Here is a 26028-nt window from a genome sequence, read left to right as displayed (position 1 = left end):
TGTACGCTTTTCTTTAGGAAAAAAAATGGAATGATTTTGTACCTCTTCTTCAGCTTAGAACTTCAGGATAGACGACATTGCTGATAAAAGTTCCTTTTCTCTCTTTGAAGTTCTTGGCAAACATTTTTATATTGTCACTGCTGCCATCGTGATGCCATGGCATTATTCATTCATTCATTCATTTAATGATCATTAAACATTATTCTTACGCTCATTAAACGTTCATTAAACATTAAACGTTCATTAAACGATTACGAAAATATAAACGAAAAACATTACGAAATTACGTTCACACCGTCACATCAAACACTACCGTGAACACAAACATCGTCACAACATCGTCACAATGAAAACATCGTCAGAAACGTTACGCTACGTAATTCAAACCGCAAACACATGGAATATTGGAGAGCTCATTGCCCAAACGATTTGTCTACAAATACTGTTCAGATTTTGATGATTTGCCTGTGATATGATTTAACGGATGTTTATATAAATCGTTTAAAATAAAAAAGCCTTCAATTTCTGATATTTTACCTTTTCATTTGGGCCTCCCAATTGAAGCCCCGCCCCAAAGGGCGGGTACCGTTGCTCGTCTCAATAATTTTGATTTAACTCAATAACTTTCCAGAACTGTTCCTGTTGGTTGTCTGGTGAACGGTACTCATACCCGGTTCATGTGGTTTAACCCACATCCATAGACCAGCCCAGCATAACTGGTCTTCCAATGTTGGCTGTCCCATAGCCTTTGAGTGAGGCTGCTAGGCCACATGCCCAGGCGGTCACCTCCTTTGGCCCTGGGTGGTGTCATGTCCAAATCCTGCCAGCGCAGCGCCCCCAGCTGCCTGTCACTTCCCAATTTACCAGGTGGGGAAATCTCCAACCAGGCTCAAATGATCAAATGCCCCAGTCCAAATGCTGCAGCTTGGGAACAATGTCCCATCAAGGCTTCTTTAAAACATTTTAAAACCTGAGCCTTGCCTTTGCAAATGCGGCTGCAGGAGAAGACCCCATTGATCTCTGGTCTTGCCCCTTCTTGCAGCGGTTGCTGGCCTTGTGCCTTCAGTTCTCCCACTGCTTCCCCATTGCCATGAGTGGACAGCCCCTCATTTCTCCCCATACACATTGTTTGTCCACATCTACCTCTATCTTGGCCTTTGGCTCTGCTGTTGGTGTCCCCACCTCCTCTCTCTGCTGTTCCTTTTGCCCTGTTGTGTCCTGATCCATTCATTGTAGTCGTCCTAGCTCCTCCACGAGCCTCGACAATGTATACAAAAAAAACCTGTCTCCTCTTGGGGACGTTCTTTCTGTACTGAGGCATATCGATATCCACACCTGTGCGATGTCCTTCCAGGTCATTACCACATTCAAATGTGCCACTTGCTTTCAATTGTGCCATTAATTGTTCCTCAAGTTTGTCAATTATAGCTTCCATTTGTTTTATTATTTTCTGGCTTGTGTCTCATTGTGTTCTGGAATGGTGCAGCAACAGCCTCCTGATTAGACCTTTTGGAATCCGAGCCCCCAACAGCATCAGGAGTGGGGGAGGTTCCTCGCCTATTCTCCTCACCTAACCCCACATCCAGCTCACCTCCAAACATGTGCTCCACATCGTCCGACATTATGCAAATGTCTGCCATTTTCTCCATGTTTCCAACACACGCTCAATTTGAAAGTAAAATTATCTTGTAAATTTAACTTTGCCAATCGCTCTTTTTGTGCTCAAATTAGAATTTTATGTACAGTGTTCAATTGCCATCTATTACTGCATTATTTACTACTAGCAGAGTACCTGCCCTATGGGCGATCTTGTTGCAAGCGTGCAACACATTTTTCACCCACCGGATATTTTCTGCTTGCACAACTACTTTGACTTGGATTTCTTGCTGATTTCCTTTGGTAATATTGCTCTTGCTGATTTCTGTTCAACTTAGGTGTCCTTGGTTTTTGAGGCACCTCAATTTTCCAGAAAAACAAAAAACATCAAACGTCACCCTTGCTATCAATACCCACATCCAACCCCCCCCCCCCCTTTCCCCTCCCCTCCACCATCACCTCACAATCCCCCATCAAGAATCAGCCCCGCACCCTCCCCCCTCCCCATTCCACTTCACCCCACAATCCTCCTTCAACCATCACCCTAGCTAACAATACCCATGACCACCTTACCCCCCTTCCCCGTCCCCTCACAATTCCCATCAGCCATCACTCTAGCTAACAATACCCATGACCACCTTACCCCCCTTCCGCATCCCCTCACAATTCCCAATCAGCCATCACTCTAGCTAACAATACCCATGACCACCTTACCCCCCCTTCCGCATCCCCTCACAATTCCCAATCAGCCATCACTCTAGCTAACAATACCCATGACCACCTTACCCCCCTTCCCCATCCCCTCACAATTCCCCATCAGCCATCACTCTAGCTAACAATACCCATGACCACCCCACACCACTCACCCAACTCCACCATCCCTCCACAATCCCTTATCAGCCGGCACCCTCGCTAACAATACCCATAACAACCCCACTCCACCTTCCCCCCACAATGCCCCTTCAATCGTCACCCAAGCTAACAATACTACTGACTACCTTACCCCCTCCCTCTCCCCCCCCCCCCCCACACCCATCCCCTCACAATCTCCCATCAGCCATCACCCTAGCTATCAACACCCACGACCCCAACCCCCCCCCCCCCCTACCATCCCATCACAATCCCACGTCAACTGTCACCTTAGCTAACAATACCGCTCGACCACCCCACATTCCCCTCCCCCTCCCTTCATCATCCCAGATGAGTATCGGAATCCAAGCTCGCAATGCGCCATTTCTCCATGTACCGTCGCCGGCAGGATCACGGTGAGTTCACAATGTAATGCCACTGGCAATCTCTAAAATCGACAGTCTCGGGTTTTTTTCGGCACTTTGTGATTGGCAAATAAAAAATATTCCCTTCAAAATCAAAAAAACTCTGTTTGCTTTAAAATTAACACTGACCACCTCCTCAGTGCAACTTTAACCAGACAACTTACCTCTGACAAATATCTGATGCAAGGCTAAATCTAACCTCCTCAAACACACAGACCGAGCTCGTCTTAAGACTATCTAGCTATGGATCCCCCTTCCCCTTTCTACTTCAAGTCAAGTCATATGTATATTCTGCTCCAAATATTGTGGTAAATTATTTTGCGAGGAACTTAGGAATGCCGACACAGCCAACTCGCGGTTTGAGAACGAGTTAGGTTCCTGGACCCTGTTCCCAAACAGCAACAAAATAGAGTTTGATTGAAAGCAACATATACAGGGTGCTTCCAAAAAATGCTAACATTTATGTGGGACTATCGTCCTATATGCACATTATTTGAATGTTAACATGTTTTTTTTTCACGCATGCAATTGGTTCATGTCTGTCTGTCCGTCTGTCTATGAGTCATACCAGTCAGTTTACGATTATTGGTTTATGATCGAGGAACAGTTTAATTTTTACTTGAATGTTATATTTTGAACACGAATCGGAAGACAAGTCTTTCTTTTTATCATACTTTGTGTCTGAAGTCGTCGCGATCGCACCTGCACAAAAAGGAGTGAGATAATTATTTTACTCCGTCTGCCTGGAAATCCAACAAAATTGAAAATCATTCCAAACAGGGAAATTACTGTTTTTAAGGACGTCATAATGGACACATACAACAGGCATGAATAACGAATGTAATGTGTTGGGGGTGATGTCCTGGAAAAGTTTCATAATGTCGCTTCGATAAGTGGACGCCCAAAAATATAAAAGAGGTGATGTAATAGGCTGTGGAAAATGGCAGTAACTTCCGGAATTTATTTATCGATTCGACTTTTTCAATCTTTATTTTATTTTAAATTATTATTATATACTGTAATTAAACACTGTAGTAGGTACACAAATCACCTGTCATAATACTTCCAAGAACCTCCAGTTTTGCAGATCTTCATTTTAAATAAAGGTTCAATGGGGTGGTGTATAAGGGTGCTATTTTGGACTATTTAAGTAACACTGCACGGGGTATTGTATTATATGCACTCTCTAGTTCCAGAAGTAAACGTATCATGTGGTTGCCCGCCATCACAATCCTCGCACGCGTGAAACCAGCTTTTCGTAAATCCTTGGAGGAAAATTAACAACTCCAACAAATTCCTTGGAGGACAAATCATAATTAACAACTCCAACATCTCCCGCGATGATTGGATTCCGCTCTACATCAGATTCCGCTCTCCGCAACATCTCCCGCTCCCGCGATGACGGGAAGATTGGAATCTCCCGCGATGAAGCTAACTCCGAGGGCCTTTCACTCACTCACCGCAGGCAGGTTGGTGGTCTTTCCGTCTTCTACCGACTCCTCTCTGGCCTTGCCCCCCCCCAGCTCTCTCTCTGGGCTCTGTCCCCCAAATATTCCTACAGGTCGCACAAGATCTGCCTGCAACCCTCTTATGGTTAAACTGCCAAAATCAAGACTCTCTGCTCACCTTCACTCCTTCATTTCTCTTTTCTCCCACATCTGGAACAAACTCCCTCACTCTCTTCAATCCCACTCCTCCCTCCAGGTCTTTAAAACAGCTGTTCACCACTATCTCTTATCTTCCCCCATCCAAAACCTTGATCTTTTCTACCCCCGCTAATTTCATCCCAAATCCACTTTTTTGAAATACCAACTTCTTTCCTGGAAGTCCTTGGTGTCCTTGTGTTTTACACTTCTCCCACCGCCCCCTTCCCATGCCCCCCCCCCCAAAGCCCTCGCCCTCTCTCAGATCTCTCGATGTCTCCATGTCTCTCGGTCCCTGCTCTCAAATGTTGTGTTTGTGTGCTTCCCCTTCTCTCCCCATCTTGTCTACCGCTCCCTCTTTTTATATATTTTGTTTGTGTGATAAATGTTAGCTCTTTCACGAGCCTCGATTCTGTATACAAAAAAAAACAAAAAAAAAAACATCTTCCCCACAACTGAAGTTAAATGAACTGGTCTATAGTTGCCCCATTCCGATATGGATCCTTTCTTAATAGTGTTGTTACATTTGCTACTCCTCTCTCTTCTGGTACCTGTCCTAACTCCGAAGAGCTGATAAAGATATCCGTCAACATCATCATTATCTGTCTGCATTGTTACCTTTCTCAATACTCTAGGAGGAATATTATCTGGCCCTGGAGCTTTATCTTGGCCTAGTTTTCCTCGCTGCTTCTTAACATCCACCACTTTTACCTTCAACTCTTCTAAAATCCCTTCTTCGCTCCCTAGGTATGTTATATAACTTTTTGGGAATTCCCCTGACTGTTCTTGCATAAATGTTGATGTAAGACAACCACTTAATATACCTGCCATCTCACAGTCATCACGATCCAATCTCCCTGTGTTCATCCTCAATGGGCTCACACTCGTCTTCACCTGTTGCTTACCCCACATGCACTTAAAGAATCCCTTACTGTTCCGTTTAATATTCTTGGCCATATCCCTCTCGTATTCCCTTTTGGCTTGTCGAGTTATTTTCTACACTCGCATCTGTTTACACGTATACTGATATGAGCATGACTACTGTCCCATTATGTATACTTAATAAATTCCTTCTGATTATCCTCGGGACACTCCTTATCTCACTGCCCAACCACACTGGTCTCTTTCTGCCTTTGCATTGACACTTCACAGGAATATACTTACTCCGTACACTGCATATTTGCTCCTTGAAGGTTGCAAATTTGATGTACATGCTGCTGCCATTAATAATTGAAGTAAAGGAAAATATTTAGACAAATCTTCATTAGGCTGAACATGGCATTGCCAGTGTTTTGGGATGACTTTGTGAATATATGGCAGCATGATGCTATTCACCAGACCTTGTGCAAGAGCTTTTCAATTGACCTTCATTTGTGATCACCCATTGTGATGTGCAGAACTGCATTGCATAACTGTTGCTCTTCCCTCTTCAAATTCTATTACTCCCATCCCTTTTATCCCTTGTGTTACATTGTGAAGATTTGTCATGTTCTTTCTATTGAAATGCTTTAAAATAATATTTACGGCAACATTCTTTCATTTGGTACCATAATATAATTGTACAAGAAATGGCAGCCCTCTTTTGTGTACCTTTTATGCTTATTCGTCTAAAATTGGATTTAAAAGACAAAAGAGCACATTAAAGTTCCCTCCAACTTCATGCAGTGACGTCACAGTGCTCAATCCAAATGTTGAGTATTTCATTTCATCAGCATGCCAAATACTGAGTATAAAACACCCTTCAGCAATATTTACAGTGTCTTCAGAAAGTATTCACACCCCTTGACATTTTTTCACATTTTTGTCCCCCGTCGCACCGCGGAGCGAAAGGGGGACTATGGTTTTCCCCTCCGTCCGTGTCTGTGTGCGTGCGTGCGTGCGTACGTGCATGTGTGCGTAAGCGAAGGACCGAATTCTAATTTGGCGTGTGGGTGCAACCCACGTCGAAATCCAAAATGGCCGCTGCCATGTATGTCTGACGCCATGTATGTCTGAACCTTGTGAGTGGAATACCTTGAAAAATAAGCAAAGTACCAACTTCTAATTTGTTGTGTGGGTGTATCTATGCATAAGGAAGAAAGCTATTGAAAATTGGGTCGCCACGTCAAAATCCAAGATGGCCACCGCCATGTATGTCTGAACCTTGTGAGCGGAATATCCTGAAAAATAAGCGAAGTACCAACTTCTAATGTGGTGTGTGGGTGTATATACGCATAAGGAAGAACGCTATTGAAAATTGGGTCGCCACGTCAAAATCCAAGATGGCCGCCACCATATATATGTCTGAACCTTGTGAGTGAAATATCTTGAAAAATAAACGAACTACTAACTTCTAATCAGGTGTGTGGGTGTATCTAGGCATAAGGAAGAACGCTATTGAAAATTGGGTCGCCACGTCAAAATCCATCATGGCCACCGCCATGTATGTCTGAACCTTGTGAGTGGAATATCCTGAAAAATAAGCAAAGTACCAACTTCTAATCAGTCGTGTGGGTGTATCTACGCATAAGGAAGAACGCTATTGAAAATTGGGTCGCCACGTCAAAATCCAAGATGGCCACCACCATGTATGTCTGAACCTTGTGAGCGGAATATCTTGAAAAATAAGCGAAGTACCAACTTCTAATCTGGTGTGTGGGTGTATCTACGCATAAGGAAGAACGCTATTGAAAATTGGGTCGCCACGTCAAAACCCTAGATGGCCGCCTTTCGTTTTCCACTTTGTCAACTCGCATCACTTCACCGACGGGGGCCCTAGGCTTAATGTTGTTACAGCCTGAATTAAAAATGGATTCAATTGAGATTTTTTTTGTCACTGATTTACACATAATACCCCGTAATGTCAAAGTGGAATTTCTTTTTTAGAAACTCTTACAAAATAATTAAAAATGTAAAACAGAAATACCTAATTTTCATCAGTGTTCAACCCCAAGGCAATACTTTGTAGAATCACCTTGGGCAGCTTAGGTATGTCTGTATCAGGTTTGCACATCCGGATTTGGAGAGTTTCTCCCATTCTTCCTTGCAGATTTGCTCAAGCTCTGTCAAGTTGTATGAGAAGTGGCGTTGAACATTAATCTTCACTTCTTTCCACAGATTCTTAATGGGATTCAAGTCTGGGCTTTGGCTGGGGCACTCAAGGACTTCCACGTTCTTGTTCTGAAGTGATTCAACTGTGGCTTGGCTGTGTGCTTGAGGTCATTGTCCTGTTGGAACGAAAATCTTTGCTGCAGTGTAATGTCTTTTGCACTATGCAGTACTTTCTCAAGGATTTGCCTGTATTTGGCTCCATTCCTTGTACCCTCTATCTTCACAAGTCTCACTGTCCCTGCCACTGAAAAGCATCCCATAGCATGATGCTGCCACCACCATGCTTCATGGTAGGGATGGTGTTGGATGGGTGATGAGCTGTATTCGGTTTCTGCCAGACGTATGGTTTTTCATTGAGGCCAAAGAGTTCAATTTTCATATAATCAGACCACACAATCTTTTCCCTAATGCTCTCAGAATCTTTCACGTTTCTTTTTGCAAACTCCAGGGGTGCTTTCATGTGACTTTCTCTCAGGAATGGCTTCCATCTGGCCACTCCCCCATAAAGCCTACATTTGCAAGGTGCTGCAGGGACTGCTGTCCTTCTGGCAGGTTCTACCATATCAGCCGAGGAACTCTGTAGTTCTGTCAGAGTGGTCATTGGGTTCTTGGTCACTTCCCTGATCAAGGTCCTTCTTGCGCGGTTGCTCAGTTTGGTCGGACGGCCAGCTTGAGGAAGAGTCTGGGTAGTTCCGTATTCATTCCATTTCCTAATGATGGAGTTCACTGTGCTCTTGGGAACTTTCAACACTAGAAATTGTTTTATACCCTTCCCCAGATCTATGCCTCCTCACAATTCTATCTTAGAGTTCTCTGGACAGTTCCTTGGACTTCATTTTGGAGTTTCTGCTCTGACACATGCTGTCTACTGTGGGACCTTATATAGAATGGTCTGTTTCTTTCTATATCGTGTCCAATCAATTGAATTGGCCACAGGTGGACTCCAATCAAGTTGTCGAGACACCTCAGGGATGATCAAAGGAAATTGGATGCACCTGAGCTCAATCTGGAGTGTCATAGCAAAGGGGTTGAACACTTATTGACTCAAGGCATTTCAGCTTTTCATTTTTAATCATTTTGTTAAAAAAAAAAAAATTCTAAAAAAAAATTCCCCTTTGATATTATGCCGTATTATGTGTAGATCAGTGACAAAAAATCTCAATTTAAATCCATTTTTATTTCAGTCTGTGACAACGAAATGTGAAAAAGGTCAAGGGGTGTGAATACGTTCTGAAGGAACTGTATGTGATATGACAACAGTAAATAGATCACACAGATGTATTGATCAGTTAGTTTTCACACAGATGCATTGATTCACACAAGGTACAGTGCCTTCCATAAGTATTGCAACAGTGAAGTCAAATTTGTTATTATTGCTATATATTCAGGAAATTTGGATTTGAGATCAAGATATGAATATGAGGGAAGAGAACAGAAGGTCAGCTTTTATTTCTTGGTATTTTTAACTCAACTGGACTATGTCCGGCTGAGTTTTTGTCGACACCCAGTGTCCATCTGTCTGTCTGTCTGTCTGTCTGTCTGTCTGTCTGTAAACAATTCGACGTCTACGCTCTAAAAGTCACAAATATTGATTAAATTTGATGAAACTTGTTATGCAGCATCTTTAAGACATAAACATAAGTCAACGGAACATCTTCTCTTCTGGACTTGGTTATGACTAACTTCCCTGAAAATGTCTGCTGCTCTTCTTCTGCTCCGATCGGATCATCTGATCATGTCCTTGTTAAAGTGGACATCTCTCTGGCCATCCTCAGGGAGCCTGCTCAGCGTCGACGAGTCTGGCATTTCACTCAGGCCAACTGGCACGGTCTTCAAGCAGCCATCAATCATCTGGACTGGTCTCCCATCTCTACCACCTCTGACATCAACTCATCCTGGGAATTCTTCCAAAGTAAATTGCTCTCTCTCATGCACAGATTTATCCCATCTCGTCTTCAGTTGTCATACCCTTCCTCCCGTCCATGGTACACGGAATCTTGTGGTGAGGCTGTTGCCCAGAAACAACTTGCCTTCGTCTCCTGGAAAGCAAATCCAACGGAAGGAAATCTCATTTCCTTTCACAAAGCCCGAAACAAGTGTGTGTCCACCCTCAGGAGAGCCAGGAAACAATATCTCTCCGTTCTCAAGACCGAACTCTCTTATCTGTCTCCCTCTTCCAAATCCTGGTGGCGTCTGGTCAAATCCGTTTCTGGTGTTTGTTCCCCCTCCATCCCCTCCCTTACCTCAAACGGCTACACAGCTGACTCCGCACGTGAAAAAGCTGAATGCCTCAACTCTGTGTTTGCCTCTAAATCTTGTGTCCCAAACCCATCCCTCTCTGTACCCACCATACCCAGTCGTACCCTGCTGCTCCTGGACTCCGTGTCCTTTCCTCCTGACAAGGTGGAAAAGTTTCTGTCAACCCTCGACTCTGATTCTGCAACTGGACCCGACGGCATCAGCCCACGGGTCCTAAAATCCTGCTCTGCTGCTCTATCTCACCCTCTCTCTGTTCTCTTCACCCTCTCTTTTGCTCAAGGTCAACTGCCATCTGCTTGGAAATCAGCCAACATCACCGCTTTGCACAAAAAAGGTGCAAAAACAGATCCTAGCAACTACAGACCAATCAGCCTTCTCCCAATTATCAGCAAAGTCATGGAATCCATCATTGCTTCTGATATGAAATCTTTCCTCTTCTCCAATGGCTTGATCTCTGATCATCAATTTGGTTTCAGACCAGGTCACTCTACTCTGGACATGCTGCTTCTGCTGTCTCAACAATGGATGGAGGTCCTCAATGCCAAACAGGAAATTAGAGCTGTCTCCCTCGACATATCACGTGCCTTCGACACGGTCTGGCACCCCGCTCTGCTCACCAAACTCTCCTCCTTTGGTATCCATGGAAATCTCCACGCATGGCTGGCGGACTTCCTCTCTAGTCGTCGTCAACGTGTGGCCCTGAATGGGTTTCTCTCATCTCCTCTTCCTGTTCAGGCTGGAGTTCCCCAAGGCAGTGTTCTGGGCCCCGTGCTTTTTCTCTCTTCATCAATGATCTCTCTGACTCTCTCGAAAATCCTCTCTATCTCTTTGCTGATGACTCCACTCTCTGCCGCTCCATTCCTCTTCCCTCAGATCGGCAGTCTGCTGCCTCCTCACTCTCTGAAGACCTGGACAAAATCACAGACTGGTCAAACAAGTGGAACATGTCTTTCAATCCTGACAAATCTCACACTCTTACTATGTCTCTCCGAAAAGATCGACTGGACAACCCTCCCATCTACTTTCTCAACAATCCTCTCCAAGAAGTTCTGTCGCTCAAGATTTTGGGTCTCACTATCTGCCATGATCTTTCTTGGGAAAACCACATTTCCAAGCTGGCCTCCAAAGCCAGTCGCCGACTGGGCATCCTCCGTCGTGCGAAGTCCTTCCTCGGCACACCTGAGCTCCTCACCACATACAAGGCTTTCATCCGCAGCTCAATGGAATACTGTTCTCCCCTATGGGCCGGTGCTCCTGCCTCACACCTAGCTCGGCTTCACGCTGTTGAAACCAAAGCTTTCAGAATTATTGGAATCTCCCGCGATGAAGCTATCTCTGAGGGCCTTTCACTCACTCACCGCAGGCAGGTAGGTGGTCTTTCTGTCTTCTACCGACTCCTCTCCGGCCTTGCACCCCCAGCTCTCTCTGTGCTCTGTCCCCCAAATATTCCTACAGGTCGCACAAGATCTGCCAGCAACCCTCTGATGGTTAAACTGCCGAAATCTCGGCTCTCTGCTCACCTTCACTCTTTCATTCCTCTTTTCTCCCGCCTCTGGAACAAACTCCCTCACTCCCTTCAATCCCACTCCTCCCTCCAGGTCTTTAAAACAGCTGTTCACCACCATCTCTTATCTTCCCCCATCCAAAACCTTGATCTTTTCTACCCCCGCTAATTCACCCCAGATCCACCTTGTTTGAAATTCCAACTTCTTTCCTGGAAGTCCTGGCAGTGTCCATATGTTTTATACCTCTCCCACCGCCCCCTTCCCATGCCCCCCCCCCCCCCCAAAGCCCTCGCCCTCTCTCAGATCTCTCGATGTCTCCATGTCTCTCGGTCCCTGCTCTCAAATGTTGTGTTTGTGTCCTTCCCCCTCTCTCCCCATCTTGTCTACCGCTCCCGAAGTTATATGTTTTATGTGTCGGTTTGTCTTTCTGTGTGATTAATGTTCGCTCTTTCACGAGCCTCGATCTTGTATACAAAAAAAAGAAAGAAAAAAAAGAAAAAGAAAAAAAAGTAATGGAACCCATCATTGTTGCCGATATCGTGTTTCACTTTTTCAAACAGCCCGATCTCGACCATCAATTTGTATTCAGTCCCAGTGAGCCAACTTTGGGTGTATTCTTTTGCTTCTCTCCCAGCAATGATGAGAGCCACTGATCCTCAAAGGAGAGGTCAGAACTGTATCCCATGACATATCTCAGGCAAAGGACACAGTCTGGTATTCTGCTCTGCTTGCCAAGTTCACGATGTACAGACTTCCTTAGTAGGAGAGGCAAAGTCAGCTTCACATCCATTGAGACCACTTTACACTAATGTGCATCTTACTGTTGTTGAAGAAACAACACCAATACTTTCAGCTTGGTCACTCGAGAGATCTCTACTCGAGAACATACCATGAGCTAACTCAACATCACTTATGGAGAGTTTGTGCTTTTTTCTTCAACTGCTCCTATTATCAACAGTACCAGCTTTGCATATACTCCTCAGAAGATTGCATCCAGCTCCTGCAGAAACATGAAGTCTGGGTGCAATGTGCAGCTCGGAGTCGCCTTCACCAGCCAAGACTGATCTCTTTACATTTGCCATGTTATATTTCCTTTCCAGGAGCAATTATATTCACCACACATTCACAACACTACAATGACATCACTGCCTATACCTTACCTATATGACCAATTATAGTGTACTATCTATCTATAATTCCAGCAATCTCTGTGTGTCTGTGTGTCTGTGTGTCTGTGTGTGTGTTTGTCTGTGACCGCTGTTTCTCGACAACCACGGGTCCGATATACTTTAAACTTGCCAGGTATATTGCTGGGGACCCGAGGATGTGCCTTTTCAAGGTTTTAAATTAATCGGACAAGTACTTACCGAGCTATGGCGATTTAGCCGTTCGCCGTTCGCTTTGGCGTTGCGAATGGACCAAACCATTGCATGTAAATAGAGGGGGGGGTTCTGTGGTCGTTGCGAATGGACCAAACCATTCATGTAAATAGAGGGGGGGGGGTTCTGTGGTCGTTACTGCCACGTGGTTTCAAAGTTTTTTTTTGTTGTTGTTGTTTGCACGCATGTTTTTTTGCACCCACGTACGGGCACGCCCTAGGATGTTTACACACACACACCCTTACACAAATTTTTTTTTTTTTTTTTTTTTGGCAAGGAACGGGCACCCACGTACGGGCACGTCCTAGCTTATATATAGTACGGGCATGCCCTAGTATCAATAAATGACAATACTGCAAAGCATTTCATTTTTACCTCCGCCATGAAAGGTGACAGGAGTTATGTTTTCACCCCTGTTTGTTTGTCTGTGAACAGGATATCTCAAAAAGTTATGGACTGATTCAGATGAATAGTATTGGACAGGTTGGGCGTGTGACAAGAACAAATGTATTAGATGTTGGTGAAGATCCAGATCTGGATCCAGATACTATAATTTTTTAAGTGGTTCTTCACCATTGAGAGACAGGGCCAACAACGATATATAGCCTCATATTTTAAAAGGTTAAGGAAGGATCCGGACGAAACTTGGTGAATGAGTTGGGTAGGTGACAAAAACAAGTTGATTTACTGCAGCCATTTTCAGTTGTTGTTTGTTATGGGGGTTTCTGACTTTAGTCTCCGCTTCAACAAGTGAAATTCATGCTCCATTGGATTTAAATCAGGAGATTGACTTAGTCAGTTTAAAACCTTCCACATTTTCCCCTGATGAACTCCTTGGTTGTGTTAGCGGTGTGTTTTGGGTCATTGTCTTGCTGCATGGTGAAGTGACACCCAAAATGCGTCTTCAAAATGAAGACAAAATGTTTCTGTACACTTTCGAATTCATTCTGCTGCCATAATTCGTTACATCATCAATAAAGATGACTGAGCCAGTTCTGCAGGCAGACATGCAAGCCCGAGCCATGACACGACCTCCACCATGCTTCACAGGTGAAGTATGATGATTTGGATCATCTGCACTTCCTTCCATTCTCCACACTTTCACCTTTCCATCACTTTGGCAAAGGTTTATCTTGGTCTCATCTGTCCATAAAACTTTGTCCCAGAACTCCACTAGTTCACCTTTGTACTTCTGCGCAAATTCGAATCTGGCCTTCATATTTTTGGTGCTGATGAGAGGTTTGCATTTTGCGGCGTAGCCTTTGTAATTCCACTGTTGAAATCTTCTGTGAACGGTAGATTGTGATACTTTCACCCCTGCATTCTGGAAGTTGTTGATGATGTCACTGACAGTTGGTTTCGGGTTTTTATTCAAAGCTCTGATGATTTTTCTGTCATCAACTGCAGTTGTTTTCCTTGGCCGAACTGACCGTTGTCAGTTGCTAAGTACACCGGTAGTTCCTTTCTTTTTCAAGATATTCCAAATTGTTGCACCTGTTTTGCCCAATTTTTGTGCTATGGTTCTAATTGAATTCTTCTGTTCTTTCAGTTTCCGAATTTCTTGCTTTTCTTTCACAGACACTTCTCTGGTCTTCATGTTGGTTTATGCCACCTGACTCCCAAGACAAAGGCAAAGGCTAAAACCAAGACGAGACATTCACAGCTCTTTTATGTGTGAACAATAAATGCAAAAGGAAAAGCCTGGGCAACAAAAACCACCTGTCAGTCATTAGTTCCAATACTTATTGTAATGAAATAAAGGATAAGATCCGTTGTAGTTTCCTCCCTGGTGGAGAGATGAGCAATGTTTCTATAAGAGGGTTGGTCTGAGTGCGAGGGAACTGCCTGTAATTTGTGACCGATCCGAGGTGGTAAGTTTTAATGACGCATCTTTATACAGCTTGCTTTACATAGGGCTTTTGTATGGCCGCCTGCTAATATGCGATTATTCTTTTGTAGATGACGTGGATGTTTAATTTCAATAAAACTCATTATCTTAAATGAGTTTTGTAATTGAAATCATTACACTTATGTTTACCTAAAATGGGGGAATGAACATTGAAAGTGTTATTGTTCTGCAATTATAAAACATATACATAAATAGAGAGGTTCCAAGGAACCTGAACTCAACTAGCCTATATCAGTATGGTTAGAATATGCATAATAGAACCACAAACTATATAGTTTATATGTGCTAAAAATATATGACAAAAATTGATTTTTCAATATGGCCGCCCTGCTGCGCCAATTTTTGGGCGTGCAACGCCCAAATGCAATCCCAAACTATTTTTTTTTTTTTTTTTTTTTTTTTTTTTTTTTGTATACAATATCGAGGCTCGTGAAAGAGCGAACATTAATCACATGAACACACAGAAAGACAAACCGACACATAAAACATATAACTTCGGGAGCGGTAGACAAGATGGGGAGAGAGGGGGAAGGACACAAACGCAACATTTGAGAGCAGGGACCGAGAGACATGGAGACATCGAGAGATCTGAGAGAGGGCGAGGGCTTTGGGGGGGGGGGCATGGGAAGGGGGCGGTGGGAGAGGTATAAAACATATGGACACTGCCAGGACTTCCAGGAAAGAAGTTGGAATTTCAAACAAGGTGGATCTGGGGTGAATTAGCGGGGGTAGAAAAGATCAAGGTTTTGGATGGGGGAAGATAAGAGATGGTGGTGAACAGCTGTTTTAAAGACCTGGAGGGAGGAGTGGGATTGAAGGGAGTGAGGGAGTTTGTTCCAGAGGCGGGAGAAAAGAGGAATGAAAGAGTGAAGGTGAGCAGAGAGCCGAGATTTCGGCAGTTTAACCATCAGAGGGTTGCTGGCAGATCTTGTGCGACCTGTAGGAATATTTGGGGGACAGAGCACAGAGAGAGCTGGGGGTGCAAGGCCGGAGAGGAGTCGGTAGAAGACAGAAAGACCACCTACCTGCCTGCGGTGAGTGAGTGAAAGGCCCTCAGAGATAGCTTCATCGCGGGAGATTCCAATAATTCTGAAAGCTTTGGTTTCAACAGCGTGAAGCCGAGCTAGGTGTGAGGCAGGAGCACCGGCCCATAGGGGAGAACAGTATTCCATTGAGCTGCGGATGAAAGCCTTGTATGTGGTGAGGAGCTCAGGTGTGCCGAGGAAGGACTTCGCACGACGGAGGATGCCCAGTCGGCGACTGGCTTTGGAGGCCAGCTTGGAAATGTGGTTTTCCCAAGAAAGATCATGGCAGATAGTGAGACCCAAAATCTTGAGCGACAGAACTTCTTGGAGAGGATTGTTGAGAAAGTAGATGGGAGGGTTGTCCAGTCGATCTTTTCGGAGAGACATAGTAAGAGTGTGAGATTTGTCAGGATTGAAAGACATGTTCCACTTGTTTGACCAGTCTGTGATTTTGTCCAGGTCTTCAGAGAGTGAGGAGGCAGCAGACTGCCGATCTGAGGGAAGAGGAATGGAGCGGCAGAGAGTGGAGTCATCAGCAAAGAGATAGAGAGGATTTTCGAGAGAGTCAGAGAGATCATTGATGAAGACCAGAAAAAGCACGGGGCCCAGAACACTGCCTTGGGGAACTCCAGCCTGAACAGGAAGAGGAGATGAGAGAAACCCATTCAGGGCCACACGTTGACGACGACTAGAGAGGAAGTCCGCCAGCCATGCGTGGAGATTTCCATGGATACCAAAGGAGGAGAGTTTGGTGAGCAGAGCTGGGTGCCAGACCGTGTCGAAGGCACGTGATATGTCGAGGGAGACAGCTCTAATTTCCTGTTTGGCATTGAGGACCTCCATCCATTGTTGAGACAGCAGAAGCAGCATGTCCAGAGTAGAGTGACCTGGTCTGAAACCAAATTGATGATCAGAGATCAAGCCATTGGAGAAGAGGAAAGATTTCATATCCGAAGCAATGATGGATTCCATGACTTTGCTGATAATTGGGAGAAGGCTGATTGGTCTGTAGTTGCTAGGATCTGTTTTTGCACCTTTTTTGTGCAAAGCGGTGATGTTGGCTGATTTCCAAGCAGATGGCAGTTGACCTTGAGCAAAAGAGAGGGTGAAGAGAACAGAGAGAGGGTGAGATAGAGCAGCAGAGCAGGATTTTAGGACCCGTGGGCTGATGCCGTCGGGTCCAGTTGCAGAATCAGAGTCGAGGGTTGACAGAAACTTTTCCACCTTGTCAGGAGGAAAGGACACGGAGTCCAGGAGCAGCAGGGTACGACTGGGTATGGTGGGTACAGAGAGGGATGGGTTTGGGACACAAGATTTAGAGGCAAACACAGAGTTGAGGCATTCAGCTTTTTCACGTGCGGAGTCAGCTGTGTAGCCGTTTGAGGTAAGGGAGGGGATGGAGGGGGAACAAACACCAGAAACGGATTTGACCAGACGCCACCAGGATTTGGAAGAGGGAGACAGATAAGAGAGTTCGGTCTTGAGAACGGAGAGATATTGTTTCCTGGCTCTCCTGAGGGTGGACACACACTTTTTTCGGGCTTTGTGAAAGGAAATGAGATTTCCTTCCGTTGGATTTGCTTTCCAGGAGACGAAGGCAAGTTGTTTCTGGGCAACAGCCTCACCACAAGATTCCGTGTACCATGGACGGGAGGAAGGGTATGACAACTGAAGACGAGATGGGATAAATCTGTGCATGAGAGAGAGCAATTTACTTTGGAAGAACTTTGCAGGTAATTAAAAACAGGCTAAGTGGCTTCTAGTTTAGAGGATGTTCTTGCATCCTTCTTGTGACTGGGAGTAATGTTAGCTGTATTCCAGGTAAACAAAAAGTGTCCAGGGGAGAAGGAAAAGGTGAAGAGATTAACTAAATTGTGTTTTCTGGCTTGCCTGAGGATGGAGTTCAGCCTTGTGATTATGAAGACTTTCTTTGCTGCCTTGCTTAAGGCTGTCATGGACCAGCGACCATCACAGATCACCAACCAGCAGGGAGTCATTGATTCACTGGACCATGGAGTGTGGTGCTGTCTGAGTCTTTAAGTCATTGGTGCTTTCAGTCTTGCTCTATGGATGTGAGACTTGGACTCTAAGGATCTGAGACAAAGGCTTAACTCCTTCAGTACCAGGCCTCTTCAAAGAATTATTGGCTATCGCTGGTCAGACTTTGTCTAATGAACGTTTGCTGAGAGAGACTCAGATGAGATTTTTACTTGTATAGTCCATGCATGTCACCTGTAGCTGTATTGGCATGTTGCTCATCTTCCTGAAGCTGATCCTCCTCACCAGGTTCCCCTCAGAGAGGGATCCCCGTGAGTGGAGGAGACCAACGGGCCGACGATGTTCATCATGGTGGCAGCAGGTTTATCTGTATCTCAAGGAGATGGGGATGGGCGGGGCAACTCCTCTGCCAGGAAGTGGCCAGTCTGAGGCTCCTCGAGTATCAGTGGAAAGTGGATGTGGTTATGCGCTGCTCCGGTGCATGCTCCCTGACCTCATTTGACCTTGCCTAAGGGTTGACACATACCTACCTACTTGTTTCAAACCTTACGGAGTGACTTAACATTTCCTTCAGTCGGGTTATCCTTCATTTTGAGAAAGCAAACTGATTGATCACAACTGCTTCAGTTCCGTTTTTGGCATATCAAGGATAAATATGATACAGCCTTGGATAGGATGGGATAAACCTGTCAATGAGAGTAAACTTTTGTTCAGTACAGTATGCCGAGTTGGAATAAAGCAGAGGACTGGAGCCCAATCCTTTTGTAAGAGGGCAGATTGCAGTCTCCACTAGTTGAGAACAGCCACATTCTACAGCATTGAGGTCACCCTAACAATAGATATGGGGTTTGACAAGGACATGGTTAGAGCTGCCATGAGGGACAGAGGAGGAACAGGAGAGGTTGGCTGGAAAGATTTTCATTACCAGCGCTAAATCGGAGAATATACTTTTTCCAGAGATATAAGTTAGAAAGGTCACATTGGTTTAAATCCATGAAGATTACAGAAGGCCTTAGGAGCAATGCTGTGGCTAGTTGTGCAGAACCAACCCACAGTGAACTTTCATGGTTCCAGGTTAAGTTGCGACAGACAGTTAAGGAAGAGGGATGTATAATTACTGATTAATCAGTTCATCTATTTTTGCAGAAAGAGAGATGAATATGAAGTCATCATTTTTCAGTGGACTCTTCACCGCACAGATTAAGATTTGGTTGTTGTGTATAAGAATGCACAGGTAGTGGCATTCCAGTAAGATAGGAGATATTAGCACAGACAATATACAGTGAAGAGCTGAGTTCTTGACAAAGACAGCAATACCAGGACGTGGATTAATTTGAACAAATCGGAAGAGACAGAAACCATGGGAACAGAGGAATCGGACATATTCCGTGATACGAACATTCCTCTTTTAAACATATGGCGTGTTAAAAAGTAATGCCTCTTGTTCTTTTTTCTTCTTCAAAACACATCAAGATATTCAAATTAAACAGACAGATAGATACCAACATCAATCCTTATTCTACCATATTTCTCAACATAATCACCACTGCAGCGGTTCACACATTTCTGCCAACGCTCAAGTAGTTTTGTGATGCCATCACGATAGAACTGTGCTTCCTGCTGACTTCACTGGTGCTTCACAGTGGCCTTGACATCATCATCAAAAGAAAAATGTTCTCCACAAAGGTGTTCCTTAGGTTGGGGGGAAGAGATTAAAATCTGACTGTGCCAAGTCGGGGTTGGTGATCCTTTGTGGTTGTACTCCATTAACAATCTCTTACTCTCAGGATCGTAATAGTGCATTCAGCCCTTGTATCCAATCAGCTAAACTCCAGTCAGTTATCCCCCAACTCTCAACTCCAGCACTTCATGTTTCACAGCACTGATAGCATCGTGCTGCCCTCTGCCATCTTGACTAAAGTAGCACCGAGACCTCTAGTGCCAGAATCACTTAAACTCACGAAACTTCTCACGAAACCTCTCACGTAACCTCTCACGAAACTTCTCACGTAACTTCTCACGAAACTTCTCACAAAACCTCTCACGAAACCTCTCACGTAACCTCTCACGTAACCTCTCACGTAACCTCTCGCGAAACCTCTCACGAAACCTCTCACGAAACCTCTCGCGTAACCTCTCACTAAACCTCTCATGAAACCTCTCACGAAACCTCTCCATTCTGATGCCGAATCTTATCAGAATCCCCACAATCCTCCAACAAAATGGACATATGGGTCATTTGTCAGAAGAAAACTGATTTTACTGATGTTATTCTATTGGGAACAAAGGTTAAAATACACCATATGTACATCAGTTGTCACAAACACCTTATGAGCTCTTCATTGACAATGTCTCCACCGTTCCATATGTAAATGACTCGTTGTGTGACATCTTCATTTTATGATACAGCCTCGACTCTTAACTTAGCTCTTTATTTGCTCTCAAACTATGTCACTCGGTTCTGTTATTGTTCGACCTGGTAAAAAAAAGGTTTTCCACATCTATTTTTTCATTGTCGTGCGAAAGCTTTAGCGAAATAAAAATGCAATAAAGATTTTGGGAAAATAAATAAATTAACACCCTTCCTTGTGATGCATGGATACCTGCCATGTAGGTGCACTTTTGGTTGGATACAGAGGTGTCATTGAAAGTCAGGGAGTGCTGCAACGCATAGAATGTTCCTTATTCATTCAAATTGCCCTTTTGTACGTATATTTCCCCCTTTTTGGGGGGACATTTTTGTGTCCCTGCCTGGAACAGTTAGTTCCTGAATACAACCTACTGCAACTTCATTCTAAATACTTCAATTGTTTACTTCTTAACAGCTCTGTTTGTCTCCTTGAGCAGGCCGCCCATTCACGTAGAGAGCAATACGTATTATTTCCTGTCACCACAATTGCTGCTTTGCAGCTTCAGTTGCTTTCATCTGTTTATTTATTTATTTTTGCGACACAGTCTCCTTGTTTCAGTTGAGGTTGCAATTTACACAATATATCTTGGAAATCATCTTCAAAGCAAGTTCATAGGATTAATCCCAATGAGCCTTTCAATTTGTTCTCCTTTCCTGCCTTGGTTTTTATTGCGGGTTGTTGCTGCGTGATGTTTATCCAAAAATAAGCGTAACCTCCATTGCACTTGTGCTTCAGATCTGGCAATGTGGTGGCAAGTTGGAGATTGTGACTTGCTCGCACGTCGGTCATGTGTTTCGCAAGGCAACACCCTACACCTTCCCTGGCGGCACTGGCCAGGTGATAAATAAAAACAACCGACGTCTCGCTGAAGTGTGGATGGATGAGTTCAAAAATTTCTTCTACATCATCTCACCAGGTGGGTCTATTTTGCTTTCTTCTCTCATCCCCCAAAGGAGTTGATGGCATGTCGATTGAGATTGTCAGAGGAAGTAAACTTGCGAAACTTTTGTCACTGTGTTTTTTTCAGAATGTATAAAGCAAAACTAAGTACCAGTTGATTAGAAAATGTCATAATAATCTTTTCTGCTCAAAAAGGAGATAAAGAAGACCTCATCACCTTGCTTTGCTGCCTGTTATTTACCAAATATACATCAATGTACTGACGAGGAACACGAGACTTTTCCCAGCCAAAAGAACAAGCAGGATTTCGGAGTACATTGAAGACCATCTACAGTTAGTAAGAAAGGAATTAAAATTTTCAATGAATGTGCAGTCTGCAATTCCACTCTGCATCAGATTCATCAATTATGTAAAATAAAAAAAGCATTATGATTGCATGAAGGAATCCTTGCATTGAGAAAACATACATTGACTCCATCAGTGTGCATACAAATGGCAACATCGACAACAAGGCCCCACAAAGACAACAAAAATATGAAGATTGAGGAAGGTGTTCACCAAGGAGATGCAATACCAGGAAAGCTCTTTACACTGATATTGGAATAAATTTTCATTACACTGAATTGAAAAGACAAAGCTCTGAAGATTACCATAATAGAGCTTACATGAATCCCGTACAATTTACAAGCGACATCGTTGTATTTGCAGCAAATCCCAAGAGATTACCGTCACAAATTCAGGATGCATGAAACTTGCATCAAAGCGAATCTCAAAATAAATTTTGGAAAATACATGACAGATGCGGAAGAGTTTTGGGGGAGCTAACCCTAACCCTAACCCGAACAGCTCTTCCCAAGCCAATTGAATCAAATCAGAAGAGATATGTCAATTTTCCCACATATGTCAATTAATTAGTTACACTCCTGTTCATTTATTGAATTCTGTTTCTACACCCCCAGTGGTGTTTGTAATAGTGAACATGGATTTGTCCACCCCATTGGAGGAAGAGGCCCTCTCTTGTTCAGGCCGTTGGTGCTCCTATGGTTGGCAGCGAGTGCCCCGAAAGCATTGACGGAAAGAGAGTGGCAATCGTATGTGTGGGAAAATTACATGCTCAGTCAGATTTGCCCAGATAGCTCAGATGGCAGAGCACTGGTACGGTTTTCCAGAGGACCTGGGTTCAATTACTGGTCTGGGCATGTAATTTTCCCACATATATCAATTAATTTAGAAGAGGTTAAACATTTATATTTATTTGGGCCAAGTAATATTGTCTCCTAAGAACCAAATGTCTAAAATGAACAAAATATCAAAAATGAGCTGGACTGCTCCGTAAAATGAAGTCCCATGAAAAGACAAACTGCCTTTGTGTCTTAAAAGTAAAATATTCAACCAATCTGAACTAACTGTCCGAACATGTGAATGTGAAACCTGGACACGTTCTACGAAAATGATAAAGAAGCTGCATACTACTCAAAAAAGCAGCGAAGGATGTATGCTTGAATAACACGAAGAGACGGAAAGAAATGAGTAGGAATTGATGGAATGCAAAGGTGTGTGATGTCTTTGGAAAAGTAAGGAAAGTAAAATGCCAATGGGCTGGTCATGTAGCACGAATAGATAAATCAGTGAACCAAGGAAATGCTGGAATGCATCAGAAGGGAAAATAAAAATTTCCAAGAAGAACACCATTTCCTCGATGGCAAGATGACAGTTAGAATGTTGCAGGTGCTATTTGATTGAAACTTGCCAATAACAGATTTTTGTGGAGGAGTCTTTGGGAGGCCTTTATCCAGCTGTGGCTGGCGAATATCTCTCATGGAAATTGTGTGTGTGTGTGCGTGTGCGTGTACGTGTACTGTGTCTATTATTTTCCAATTTCACCCTCACTCCGCTCCTTTTATCAATTTTTGAATTATACAATCCTGACTCCAACTGTTACTGTCAGGGGGTCCAAAAGATCCCACTCCCAGACCCCAAATTGTTATGGAACCAGGATCGGGGATTACAATGAGGGGGTTCCTTGGACCTGCCACCCGACCTCCAGATTTGAGGCCACTGGTCACGGATAACTCCACTGTCGGGCGGGTTTCTAGTCAACCACAGACGATTGAAACCACCAAACCGAGCAGGGTTCTCGCCCCTTTGTTATCGCGTTATCTTATCAATGGTTTGGTGATCCCAATTGGAGACCGTTCACTCAACACCCACCTGTCTACTTATTACGTACAGCTGAGCAAAAGAATGGTTTGGACTTTGGCTAACCCAGCAGAGCCAATCAGTGGGGCAGAACTTTCCCTCTATCTAATCTTTACAGACTACGTCAAACCAATGAAATAATTTGACAATTGAGCAGGTTTGAAAGCAATTTACCAACAATAAAGCATGTATTTACAAAGCAATATTCACACAGTCAAACGGTAGTCAAACAATAGTTACCCATTTAACGGCAGGTATCACAAGCAGGAGCAAATCACTAAACACAAATGACAAGCAGGCAGAGACACAGGAGAAAAAGTAATTACTAATGACCCTTTTGCAATCATTCTATCCTTGTCACCACGCACACCATAGGCACCTCCTGCATTTGGGGATGATTAGGGAGAAAGGGGACCGAAAGAGAGAGAAGAAGAAAATTTCGGGTATGGGTTCGAACCTGCCCTCACCCGTACATGGACCGATAGGATATATGGTAGGGTGAGTGGATTGGCATTTCTCAGTATTCTGTTGGAGCGCTTGCTTGGAAATCCCTTGTGTTCCTCAGCACTCTTCTGGAGCACTTACTTGGGGCCCTTTCACGATGCTTGGTGTTCCTAAATGCTCGCCTGGCATCGCTCGCGCTGCTTGGCATTCCGAAACGTCTGCTTGATTCTCTCAACGCTCTCTTGGCATCCTCAGCTCTCAATTGACATTCCTCAGCAGTTTCTTGGCATCCTCAGCTCTCGATTGGCATTCCTCAGCATTTGCTTGTCGCTCTTAGCACCCACTTGGCATTCCTCATTTTTCTACTTCACGAACAGCCCCACGGCACGGACTGCATGAATGGTTGAACCGTTCACAGATCACACAAAAATGCTGAATCATCCACAGACCACATTGATGGTTGAACAGTACAACCGCTCTCTGGATGCAGCAAAAACCCGACTCTTAGGTGCGCCGCTTTGAGCCAGCCGCACAGAGTCGTTGCCCGAGTAGATGGGGGTGGGGACTATGTGCCTCCTTGAATCCATGAGGACTCAAATGCCGGAATGGTGGTTACTGAAGCGCTGGTATGGCGATTATTTGATTGATGCACGGAAGTTTGGGAAGGGAATGAGGTTGGAGTACGGAAGATTGTTTTGGGAAGGGAATGAGGTTGGAGTACGGAAGATTGCTTTGGGAAGTGAATTACGTTGGAGTACAGCAGGTTGGTTTTCGAAGGGAATTAGGTTGCAGAGCGGAAGGATGGTTTAGGAAGAGAACAATGGGGAAGGGTCCATCGACAATCACAACACATCTCCCTTTCACCTGATACGAAGATGGGAAACCTAACTAAACAATCACAATGGAAATATCTAAACTCCAGGGTTATTTTATGTGTTGGATGTAACCCCCAGGGTCCTTTCCATAACTGGAACTATATATAATACGTATACACATACAATATTTTGATAATGGTAGGCCATTGTACGTAGATACTTCAGGCGAGTGCCATGCCTGTGATTGTCGTCTTGTTTACCTTGTTTACCTGCCTGTGATTGTAGTCAAATTCATTTCACCTCTGTATGTTTATGACGGAGTCCTGGTGTGTGGATTAGGCACAAACGTGTTCATCTGAATATCCTTTACACGCGTGTTGATTATTTTGTGGTTCAACTTCCATTAAATGAGCACTCTGCATTGATTTTGAATGTAAGCTGATTGATTTTTTTTCACACAAGTTATTTCCAAATGGAGATGGGACATGTTTATTGATCATTGATGTGTACAATAATATATTAAGTACATGCCAAGAGAGAGAGAGCGAGAGACAATGGAGGACCTTATTGATTTTCCATTGTCACTCCCAGCATTCCACCTCATGATATGAAGCTACTTGTGCTAAAAAAAAAACATTCCATTGGTTATATATTGCAATATTGTATGTTATCATTATCACTACATACAGCAGTTTTAACAGCTTTCTGGTTCAATTTTTTTTTCCCTGAGTCATTGTAACTTGAACAGACTCTAATTCTAATGAATACGAATCCGCTATTGTCAGCATTATGATCAAACATTTGCATTCCACATGTAACAAATTGGTTATAATCGAAAAGCTTTTGTGACGATGTGCCCATGAAATTCCCAAAGCGGATCCTATTTGTTCATTACGGGCCTGGAGGTGTGGCCATTTTGGGTATGTTACTATGTTACCAGAGGTTTCCTTCCCATTTGGTCCATGACGTGATGATATTGATGGAGAGATGCAATGGAACAAATCCTTGGCTGTTTGCTGGTGCTTTGACTTTCCTCTGGGGATGAAAGGATCTACAAAAGCTTTATCCTCGTCATGTGAAAATATAAACCCGTAGGGGATGTGCAGGGCCTGCTAAGTACTCTCATCACGTGATTTATTAACACCGTGTCCCACGGTCATCATGGAGAAGGTACCAGGGACACGACCCCATTTGTGGACTGAGTTGTGCTGATGAAATATGCCTCAGGGGGGAAATGTTATTTTGCGAATTATTGTGTAGGCCCATTGCCATTTGTGATGACTAATGATTTAATTACGATGTGAGGCTGATGCCACTTGCTCCTTGTCCCATTCCTGGGAGTCACCCTTGCTGTGTGTGTGTCAAATACGTTTTCCTTGCAGCACAATCGAACGGAGAGCTTAACTTGTCATTTATCACCACTTTTTCTTGACAAACACAATTAAAATATAGTGTAAGGATCATGTCCTCCCATCCTGCTTTGTAGCTCCTGATGTTCCTGAGGTTATATATTTATTTGGTGCACAAAATTGCCGGAAATTTTAACCCCTTCTCCTTTATGTCCCATTTCCCCCTTTCTGC

At 43.9% G+C, this 26028-nt stretch overlaps 1 protein-coding gene across 3 annotated transcripts in view; it reads left to right on the top strand.

Annotated features, from left to right (window-relative positions):
- The window catches only part of LOC137431870 (polypeptide N-acetylgalactosaminyltransferase 1), a 594418-nt gene that overhangs the window by 447717 nt on the left and 120673 nt on the right, over positions 1 to 26028 (top strand). For all 3 annotated transcript variants that reach the window (XM_068123662.2, XM_068123663.2, XM_068123664.2), the window contains exon 8: positions 20825 to 21005. In XM_068123662.2, the coding sequence (XP_067979763.1) occupies positions 20825 to 21005 (181 nt within the window). The remainder of the gene's footprint in view (positions 1 to 20824; positions 21006 to 26028) is intronic.

The sequence above is a fragment of the Myxine glutinosa genome, chromosome 7, assembly GCF_964187855.1.
Source record: "Myxine glutinosa chromosome 7, kmMyxGlut1.1, whole genome shotgun sequence".
Lineage (NCBI taxonomy): Eukaryota > Metazoa > Chordata > Myxini > Myxiniformes > Myxinidae > Myxine > Myxine glutinosa.
This window is presented reverse-complemented; position numbering and strand designations above follow the sequence as displayed.